The following is a 10602-nucleotide window of genomic DNA, read 5'->3' on the forward strand; positions in this document are numbered from 1 at the left end:
TGTCCCATCTGCGTTTCCAAAGCCCTCAGGCATCCCTCAGTCCCACTTTCAACTTCCCGGACATCCCCCTCTGCCTTGCCCTTCCATCCCCGGATAAGCCTGACTCCTAAGAGGCGATGAACATTCCACGTTGCCAGCACCGCCCCCTCCAGCAGTGGCAGCATGGGGGCCTGAGAGGGGACCCTGGGTTCAGGTCCTATCTCCACCCCTGACCGGCTGGGTGACCTTGAACAAAACTGGCCTCAACCTTCTCATGTATAAAATGGGGGTACATGCGTGGGCTGGGGCAGGAGCAGGACCTGTAGTCTCTGGGGGCTGCTTCAGCTCCAACCTTGCCAGCCTGGGACACCCTCACCTCCGTCCCCAGCTTGGGCTCCAAACGACCCAAACCTCAAACAAACTTTCCTCAACAGACTATTTTGCAAATGGGGTACCAAGACTCAGTGAGGGGCAGGGACTGTCCTTAAGGTTACCTGCAGGGACCCCAGCTGCCCCAGTTGTGTGGCTGTAAGAGGTTGCTGGGTAGGTGCCTGCTCCCCTTGTCCGCTCACCCGCCCACACATCTGCTTATGAGTCGCCGTCACCTCGGCCAAGTTGGCGAAATGCAGGGGCTGGAGAGACAAGGTCAGCCTAAGGAGAGCGATGGGCGGATGGCGGGGAGGGTGAGCAGGGTTCCAGCTACGGGACAGCAGGGTGGGGGCACACAAGGGAAACTGAGGGGCAATTCCCAGGAGGAGCAGGGAACTGCTCCAGGACCACGGAGAGGGCGGTTATCCAGCCAGCCCTGCCTGACAGATGTTCTTTCTGCTCCATCAGCCCATCTCCCCAGGGAGGAGACAGGACCGGCAGCCTTCACAATTATCTGGGCAATTAAGACAGGCAGATGGTCCTGCTGGACTGAACATTCAAGCCAACGAACGGACACAATGCTGGGACATTGGCTAACAAGATCAGCACTGGTGCTGGTGGATGATACGGCTGCTCAGCTTGGAGGGGGAACCCTGGGGGACCCCATCACTGTTTCTGCAGGGCTGTCCTGGGGCGGGGGGAGCAGAGGGAGGGCGGATAACCTTGGGGGAGCCTGGGGAAGACAGACCAGTAGCTACACGCTGGGAATGCAACAGAGGGGTCCCCTGCTCCTGGTGGGGAGGCCAGATAACTGACCACTGAGAAATATGCCCATAGTGAGATGTTTGGACTTGGAAGTCAGATGGCCTGGGTGGGTGGGTGGGTGGGGTGGGGCCGGTGCACAGACTCCACCATTTCCTTCCTGGCTGTGTGACCTTGGAAAGTTGGAAAGTCACTTCCTCTTTAAGCCTCAGTTTCCTCACCTGTAAAATGGGGCGATTTAGTTCATAGCTCACAGGACTGTTGTGAGGATGAGAAAGTACACATGAAGTACTTAGCACAGCACCTGGCAAACAACAAGTGCTTAATAAACGCTTGGGAAACAAAGAACAGGTCCAGAGGTTCACTCCAGGCTGCTGGGATTCCAGGAATTATTCCAGGGATGAGAGTTTACCCTTGGCTTCTTGATAAAGGGAGAAGAAGCCCCGGGGTCTCTAGACACCATAGGTGATCTGAAATTCTGGTGCTCCCAGCATCAAGGAGGGCAGAGGCCGGGGAAGTGGTTGCTGTCTAGGCACTGGTGGGAGGAGGCTCGTTTCCACATCGAGAGTCAGATCTGAGACCCCAGCGCAGCTGCCGCAGTGTGAGAAATGCCGGGAACCGGATATGGAGGAGAGAGGCAGACAGAGGAGAGTCTCATTATGGAGGGGAAGGAAGGAGTGAATAATTCATCACAGATGTGCGCCACAGAGTGGGGGCGGAAGGAGAAAGCTTGGGAGGGCCCGCGCAGGAGGCCGCACTCAGCCGGCGGGGGGATTACTATCCTGAATAACCTCATCACTGGGCTTCCCTGGTGGTGCAGTGGTTAAGAATCTGTCTGCCAATGCAGGGGACATGGGTTTGATCCCTGGTCCGGGAAGATCTCACATGCCGCGGAGCAACTAAGCCCGTGCGCCACAACTACTGAGCCCGTGTGCCACAACTACTGAAGCCTGCACGCCTAGTGCCCGTGCTCCACAGCAAAAGAAGCCACCAAAATGAGAAGCCTGCACACCGCAACAAAGAGCAGCCCCCACTCGCCGCAACTACAGAAAGCCCGCGCGCAGCAACGAGGACACAACGCAGCCAAAAATAAATAAATTAATTTAAAAAGAAAAAAAAAAAGCTCGTCATCCCTAGACTGCCCGTGGCTCCTCCAGAAGCACAGGGGCCAGACCAGAGGCCCCTCACCCATCCTGCTCCAGCCTTGCCGGCCTGGGGACACCCAACACGTCCACCGTCCCAGGGCCTTTGCACTGGCTGTAGCCTCTGCCAGCCGCATTCTTCCCCTGGATAGCCACCTGCCTCCCTCTCCCACCTCCGTCAGGGCTTTGCACTAATGTCACCTTCTCAGTGTGGCCTTCCCTCAACACCCCATTTGAAACTGTACCCCACTACTCACACACCCCATGCCCTCTCCCTGCCTCATGTTTCTTCACAGCATGTGTCACTACCAAATAAGGGAAATATATTACCCTTATTCGTCTTGTCCCTTGGCTGTCACTCCTCCTAGAAGGTCAGCTCCATGAGGGCGGGGATTTTTGTCCATCTTGTTCCCTGTTGTACCCTCACGGTCTATAACAGTACCTGACACGTAACAGGTGCTCAGTAGGTATCCTTTAAATGAGTGGATGGCACAGAGTATTCTCCTGCCTCAACAAACATCGACTGAGCCCCAGCTCCTCACCTCTCACCTGGACTCCAGCCCAGTCTCTCCCCGTATCCCTGCCTGTGGTCAGCACAGCAGCCAGAGCCCATTCTAACACTCAGAACTGTCCTCCACTCCCTGCTGCTCACAGGCCTTCCATGGCTCCCACTGCCCCCAGGACAAAGTGCAAGCTCCACAGTCTCCCACCTCCTCTGCCCTGGTTCCCTTCTGTGCCAAACCCTTCATGCTGGCCAAAGTCAGCTGACCGCTTCTCTAAGGCAGCTCTTTTAAATCTCCAGGCATTGGTACAAGCTGTTCCCTTTGCCTAAAAGCTCTCTTCCTCCCTTAGCTGCCTGGAAAACTCCTACTCATCCTTAAAGACCCTGCTCTGGGAGCTTCCCCTGACCTCTTGCAAGCAAAATCATTGCTTCCTTCTCCAGGCGCCAATGGGACTCTGTCCGCCCACCTCCCTGATGCCCTGACATCATCTACAAGTCGTTTCTCCCCGGGTCTGAGCCCTTTGGGTCAGGAACTGCAGGTGGTCCCCTTCTGGTGCTGACACCTAGCACTTTGAAAGTATCATCTCAGTGGTCCTCGCAGCCACTCAGTATTAATCCCATTTCACAGATGGGAAACCAGAGATCCAGAGAGGTGAAGGCACTTGCCCTGGTGGCACAGCTGGGACTTACACTTGGCCACTGGCTCCAGGACCTGTGTATCCTGCCTTGGCACATCAGCACGCATCAAATTAAATCTCTCACTCTTTGAATTGAATGTAACCATTTTATGCCTCCAGAGGCCCAAGCCTGGCTCAGGGGTGCAGCACTTGGGTGTTAGAGTCGGTCCAGCTCTGCAGGCCCCTCCCCTCCTCAAGCCTCTTCTTCCCTACTGTCCAGATGTGGAAAAAAAGGCCACTGTCAGGACTGAAGTGGGCAAGGGGTAGACACTGAGTGTCCAGCACGGTAGAAGTGCTCCCACTGCCGTGTGCACACAGCAGGGGCTCCCTCGGCCTCTTGGGCTGTGGCAGAAATTGGCAGGCCAGCCGGTCTGCACCCCTTTCTCCAGTTCCAGCCCCGGGCAGGAAGCACTGCTCCTCAATTTAAGCAAAGCCTCAAATCCCAGTCTGGGGGACACAGGAGAGGTTGCAGATAGCTATGGGGCCCAGGGACCCCCCACTTAAGCAGTCACAGGGTGAGGAACTTGGGGGTCTTACCCAGAAAAGATGGAAAACAGGAGGGTTTGTCTATTAAAAAATATGGGCTGGAAGTGGGAAGATGTGTCCTCACGCATTAAAAAAATACTTTGGCAAAGAAGAAACACCTCCCCTTCCCCCAGCCTCTTGAATCCCTCTCCCCTGAGAATTCCCATTTTATTTATTTATTTTTTCATTTTTTTGGCCGCTGTGCAGCATGCAGGATCTTAGTTCCCCGACCAGGAACTGAACCTGTGCCCCCTGCAATGGACGCAGAGTCTTAACCACTGGACCAGCAGGGAAGTCCCGATAAATCCCATTTTAAATGGATGTGCAGGCTCACTATACGGGCGAACAAGGTCCCTGTGCTTCCCTTCGAGCCCCCCTGAAGGAGTGGAGAGACGCCATAGTAACTGGCAGCCATCAGCACACAGTGTGCCCTCACAGTCAGGCTGTGCTCCCTTCTGCTTTCTTTGTTTCTTTCCTGTTAGAGGCTTGCTGGTCCCAGACACAAGCAGCCTGGGGCCCGTGTGTTTGTGGGGTGGGGGCGGAGGGTTGAGGGGGAAGAGGAAGCTCAGCTGCCGATGGGAAGATGAAAATCAAGGTTACCAGGAGTCCACCGTGTGCCAGTCCCTCCCCCAATCTTTCCTAACCGTCACTGCAATCTTGGGAGGGTGGCTTGTCTTGGGTACATTTTACCAATGAGGAAACTGAGGTTCTGAGTGAGCCACACAGGAAGAAAGAGCCAGGGGCACGATTTGAATCCAGGTCTGTCGGGGAAAATATAGGCACTTCCTGAATCTCCAAGACCCAGAACCTGATTCACGGCATGTAGTTGGCTGTTCTCCATATCCTGGGGAACACTCAAATCAGAAGCAGGTCAGACTATCCCTGCATGTGTCTGTCTATCCCTCCAGCATGGGAGGATTCCACTGGGTTCTCTGGGGCTGTGGACCTGAACAGGAGGATAACAGTCTTGATGGGGGAGGGGAATTCTCCCTTGGGGACAGTCCCAGCACAGGGGTACCTGGGAAGCCCCAAGGGAAATACTGTTCTTAATGCTACTCTGTCCCCAGGGAAGGGGCTTCCAGGGACCTCTGGGATGTCAGACCACCAGTTGTCCGTGGCCAGTGCAGGGTCTAGAGCCCTTTGTCATCCCACAGACCCTGCTACCTCTTGACCGCTCCTGAAGCAGCACTTCCCCCCATGTAGGTCCCTCAGTGTCTAGAAAATGCTCATGGCAGTTATAAGAATTGGCTTGAGAAAACCTCTGGATGTCAGCTGTGTGGCCATGGGCAAGTTACTTAACCTCTCTGTGCCTCAGTTTCCCCCGTGTACATTCAGGATAAGGACAGGGCCAACCTTGCAGGGCTGTTGTGAGGAATCAGTGAGTTAGCAGAACGCCTGGCACACAGTAGCACTGAATTAATGTCAGTTACTCTTGTTCTTATGAACAGTACAATTATTCTTAGTTCTGAGGCCTGAAGCATAGAGGCTGCGAATCCACCATCTCCTGCCACCCCATGCTGCAGATGAGACCGCAACACAGGGAGGCCACAGCTGAGACCTGGGGTCACAGGGCCTGGAGGCCTGGACTCCCTGCTCTAGACACTCCTCCCTCCCCCAACTCCCACCACAGCCTCGCCTCCTTCAGGAGCCCCCTTCTGGGGCTCAGGCACCCAGGTCCAAGTCCTGCATTTGCCCACGGCCCCCTGCCCCAGCTCCCCACCTCGCCCTACGCGCGCGCGCGCGCACACACACACACACACACACACACACACACACACACACACACACACACACACACACACACACACACACACACACACACACACACACACACACACACACACACACACACACACACACACACTAGCTCCACCCGGACAGCCCCATGCCCTGAATCAGGAGAAAAGGAAAGGCCGCCAGGGACATGCCATGTGAGGGGGCGATGAAGGAGACGGTGGTAAAGAAAAGTAGAGAGCAAGGGAGACAGTCACAGAGAGAGCAGGAGGGGACACAGACAGGGACAAAAAGAGCAAGAGAGAGCAGGAGAGAAGACAAGGAGCAGAGAGGTCGGCTCAGAGGCAGAGAGGTGGAGGGAGGAGAGAGGGAACCAGACAAAGAGAGACAGAAAGAGACAGAGGTGGAGGGAAAGATGAAGAGACGGAGTTAGAGAGACTCAGACAGACAAAGAGATGGAGACGTGGGGAAACGGCCAGGGCAGAGAAAGGAGTCACACGCACAGATTCAGGGACAGAGACCCAGAACCCAGCGGCACACAGGCAGATAGGGTCGAGGCGGAGCAAGGGGTAACAGGGCGGGGAGGGGAAGCCGGGACTCCCCAAGGCGCCTCGGCCACCGCCCTCCATCCAGACCCGGGTCCAGCCCCAGTCCCCGGGGCCCCGTACCTTTGGGCCGCCGCCTCACCACGCCCAGCCGCCACTTGAGCGACACAGCCAGCATCACGCTGCCTGCCCTTGGGGCCCAGGGCCCGGCTGCCTGAGCCGCCCGGTGCTGCGCCGCGTTCCTCGGGGCTGCCTGCGCTACTGGCAGAGGCTGGGCACTCCCTGCTCCGCCCTCCCCAGTTGCTAAAATAGATAATCCTCCCCGGAGCCAGCAGCGGTGGCATCAGTAGGGCCCTTCCTCCCCCACAGCCCCGGCCTGGGGAGTGCGGTTCCCGGCTCCCGGCTGTACCAGACCCGGTGGTAAGCCTCCACCACCCAACCTGGTCCTCTTCCTCCCAGAGTGCTCGCCTCGCCCACCCCTTCTTTTGCCAAAAATCTGCCAGTCCCCCTCCCTCCTCCCTAGGCTGGGCTGTTTGATGCCCCCAGGCCTTTGCACTGCAGGCCCTCCCCCAGGAATGCTCCTCCTCTCCGGCTTGACGCCTCGAATTTCTCTGCACAAGGAGGCTTGCTCAGCCTTCAGACATCCCTGCCTGCTGGAGTCCTCGCCTGCTGGGTCTCAGTAATGCTTTTCAAACTAGGTTGAGATTGACCCCCTCCAAGCCTGGAAGCCACTGCAGACAAGGACAGGGTCCCCTGAGGTCAGCACAGGCATCTCAGGGGCCATCAGTGTAGAATGCTGAGTCCGAGGCCCTCCCGCTTCAACACCAATTGCCACACTTACCCCGGTTTGTAAAACAGGATAATGAGAGAATCCCCACCCAAGTGGCTGGGTGGGTGGAGTCGATGGATACCTATGAGTGCTCCAGGCATCCAGCAAGTGCTCAATAAATGTATCTGGCGTCCCTTCCTGTCTCACACACAGCTAGCCTCCTTTCTGATCCCCCCCTACCCCCCACCCCCCCGCCTAGCCCCTGAGGTGGGCAGGACAAGCAGCATTACACTCAGAGACACGCAGGGGCGGCAGGGGGCCCAGGGTCACGGAGCAGGTGCGTGGCAGAGGTGGACTGGATGCTAGGCTCTGGTCCCTCCCCACCAGGGCAGCTCATGCTTCCTCGTCCCTTCTCCAAACCACTGAGGCCCCAACAATGGATCAGGCTACAGAACACCTTCACGGGGAGGGCCAGATACCCTCTCGGGAATCACAGCACCACACAAATCAGAGTTCGTGCTTGAACCAGCAGCTGGGCCTCCATTCAGAAAGTTGGAGGTTTCTCCCGCACGCAGACTTCCTGCCAATCCCTGTCACTCTGCAATAATCCCACCTCCAGGCCTTGGCCCCGTGTTCACCAAGGTGCAGGCTCCCCACTATGGATGGAGTGCAGGGCAATTTCAAGTAAACAGATCCAGCAGTTACTAGAAATAAATTACACAGTGAGACACTGATTCCCTCCTCACTGATCTCCCAGTCCTTCTGAGTCCACCCAGGAGTCTCCATTTGGTTCTGTCACGTCATAATGCCGCCCTGAAGTTTGCAGATCAACCTGTTTTAACAAAGAGAGCAGGCCCTAGGCTCAGAGGGCCTCCCCAGCGTGGATTCCAGCCATATGCATCGGGAGACTCTTGCTGGCAGAGGTCGGGCTTGGGAAAGCCCTGCTGGGGCGACTCAGTGAGGCCAGCATTCCTGGGCCCTTTCTACTGACTCCAGTGGGGAATTCTGTCCCTTCATCCTTACGGCGAGGGTGGCAGAGGCCACTAGGGGGCAGCCCAGAAAGATGGAAGCGGGCACCTGAGAGAGATCACACAGCTCCTTCCGGAGACACGAGACAGGGTGTGGGCCACCCCCATCCCAAACCTACCCACTGCACTGCGAGCCCTCCCAAGGGAAGGGAGGCCCGGCGTCTCGCTGAACAGCAGATCTCCAAGAGAGCTGTGCAGAGTGAGGGGAGAAATCGGAGAACACAAGCCTTCGAGGATGGGCAGGCCTGAGTTTGAATCCTGACTCAGTGTGCCCCACTGAGCTTCAGTTGGCTTGTTTCCCAACTCTTCCCAAGTTCAAAGTGCCGTGGGTTGTCTCCATCTAAAGGGGCACAGGATCCACTCAGAAGTCACTCAAGTCCAGCCACTCGGAACTGACTTGGGAGGTGGCTCCCTGGGTGCCAGAAGACCCAGGTCTTACCAAGAAGCTCCCTGGCACTGTGTCAGGTGCTACCCAAGGAGCAGAGCGGGGAGGACGTGGTCCCTGTCCTCTAAGAGCTCCCAGCTCAGGAAGTTTCCCCATCTGCACCCTGGGGACAAGAATCTGCACTACGTGATGATTTTACATATTGGAGCATCTGATACAGTAGGTGCTCAGCGCTCACCTCCTCTCCCCACGCGCAGTCCAGCTTCTCCTCTAGACCATGAGCTCTCCGAGAACTGGCACCTGCACGGACCCCTGCTCTTTCTGCCTCCTGTTCCCTCTTCTTCTGGCAGCATCATCCCACTTTCCTGGGGGAGCTGCTCCTCCCCTGCACTCAGGCTGGGTGGAGCTCAGCCCCCCAGCTCCGGGAGGGCCCTTGACCCAGAGCCTGCAAACCAGCACACTCCCAGCCCGGCCACGGTGATGGGACAAGCACACAACCCAAGTCAACCCAGTGAGAGACGATCCCGGGACTCAACCAAACGCCTGGGAAGGGGAATTCTGTCCACTGCGGGGTGCAGGGAAGTGGCGTCATGCTGGAGCTGCTAGTGGCCACTGTGACACCAAAACAGAAGGGGGGTGGTGAGAATGATCACATCCTGATGATGAGGTCACCTCAGCACCTGGAGCCCCCTGTGCCTGATGTCAGTAATATCCCTTTTCTGTTACTGTAGCCAATAAATTCCCTTCTTTGCTTAAGCCAGTTGGGTTGGGGTTTTGGTAACGTGGACCCCCAAAGAGTCTTCCTCATCTCAGGTTCCAGTGCAGAACAGGGGCTCAGCAAATGCAGAATGAATGAATGAATGAACGAACAAGTAAACAGAACATAGATTGATATGCTCCTCAAACTCTGCCTTTAGTGGTGGTCCCAAACCCTGGACTTAAGTTGAAGGAGGCCACAGCTGGATGATGGGTTCCTTGCTGGCACAGGAGTCCTGATTGTTAGGACTTGAGAAGGGAGATTGGGGATTCTGGTTTCCAGCCATCGAGAGCTTGCCTGTTATCTGAGCTGCAGCTGCCAGGTGCTCCACTCCATGGTCCCCAGATTTTCACAGGACTCCTTCTGCAGAAATGGTAGCTTCAGGGAGAGTGTGGGAGAGCACATGACCCCGTCAAGGAGATGAGACCAGGGATGAAAGAGCAGATCAGCCCAGGCAGGGAGTCAGGAGGCCTGAGTCCAGGTCCCAGCCAGCCCTGGGCTACACGGTAGCCCCAAGCAAGTCTCTGCTGTTCTCTGGCCTCATGGGCTATAGTCCATGGCCTTCCCTGGGTTCACCCTCCCTGTGAGTCTCACTTCCTCTGCCCCAAGGCCCGGAGATGTTCCTCCCATCACCTAAGGTCACACAGCCACTGAGGCAGCCAGGTCAGGATTCAAACACAGGGCCAACTGACTTCCCTCCAAAATGAGGTGACAGAGCCCAGGAGATGGGCTAAGAGAAGGAAACCAATCACAGAGGGATCCAGGCCAGGCTCCACCCTGGATTCTGCTTTTCCATCCCTGCCTCAGCCTCACAAAGCCCCAGAGGCCACGGGTTGTTGCCACCCCCACCTGCTTCCTGAAACAAATTTGCATCTCATCAGACATATCTTTCATCTTCTCAGCCTGGCCCTTTCTTCCCCAGGGGCCAAGTGGTGTGACATTTCTGCCGCCCAGCTCTGCTGATCTGAATAAGACAGAGGCCCCAGGCTCTACAGGTGGAGGAGAGGGGGTGGGGGCAGACCTCTCTTAACCACTTCTCCAGGCTTCGGGAGGGAGAGGACAATGGCCATCCATCCATCCATCCATTCACTCTTTCAACAAATGGTTTTTTTGCTTGGTTGGTTTTTTTAAAAATTATTTTATTTATTTTTGGCTGCGTTGGGTCTTCGTTGCTGCCCGCAGGTTTCTCTAGCTGCGTCGAGCGGGGGCTGCTCTTCGTTGTGGTGTGCAGGCTCCTCACTGTGGGGGCTTCTCTTGTTGCACAGGCTCTAGGGCCGCGGGCTTCAGTAGTTGTGGCGCATGGTCTTAGTTGCTCTGCGGCATGTGGGATCTTCCTGGACCAGGGCTCGAACCCATGTCCCCTGCATTAGCAGGTGGATTCCTAACCACTGCACCACCAGGGAAGCCCCTCAACAAATGTTTTATTAA

At 56.4% G+C, this 10602-nt stretch overlaps 1 protein-coding gene across 4 annotated transcripts in view; it reads right to left on the minus strand.

Annotated features, from left to right (window-relative positions):
• The window catches only part of GRIP2 (glutamate receptor interacting protein 2), a 92371-nt gene extending 85909 nt beyond the window's left edge, over window positions 1-6462 (minus strand). For 2 of the 4 annotated variants that reach the window (XM_060161071.1, XM_060161070.1), the window contains exon 1: window positions 6359-6462. In XM_060161071.1, coding sequence (XP_060017054.1) covers window positions 6359-6413 — 55 coding nt within the window. In that variant the 5' untranslated portion in view covers window positions 6414-6462. The remainder of the gene's footprint in view (window positions 1-6358) is intronic. The other 2 variants (XM_060161066.1, XM_060161069.1) reach the window with 1 other exon arrangement.
• Between the last annotated feature and the right edge of the window lie 4140 nt (window positions 6463-10602).

Source organism: Lagenorhynchus albirostris, chromosome 10, assembly GCF_949774975.1.
Source record: "Lagenorhynchus albirostris chromosome 10, mLagAlb1.1, whole genome shotgun sequence".
Classification (NCBI taxonomy): Eukaryota; Metazoa; Chordata; class Mammalia; order Artiodactyla; family Delphinidae; genus Lagenorhynchus; species Lagenorhynchus albirostris.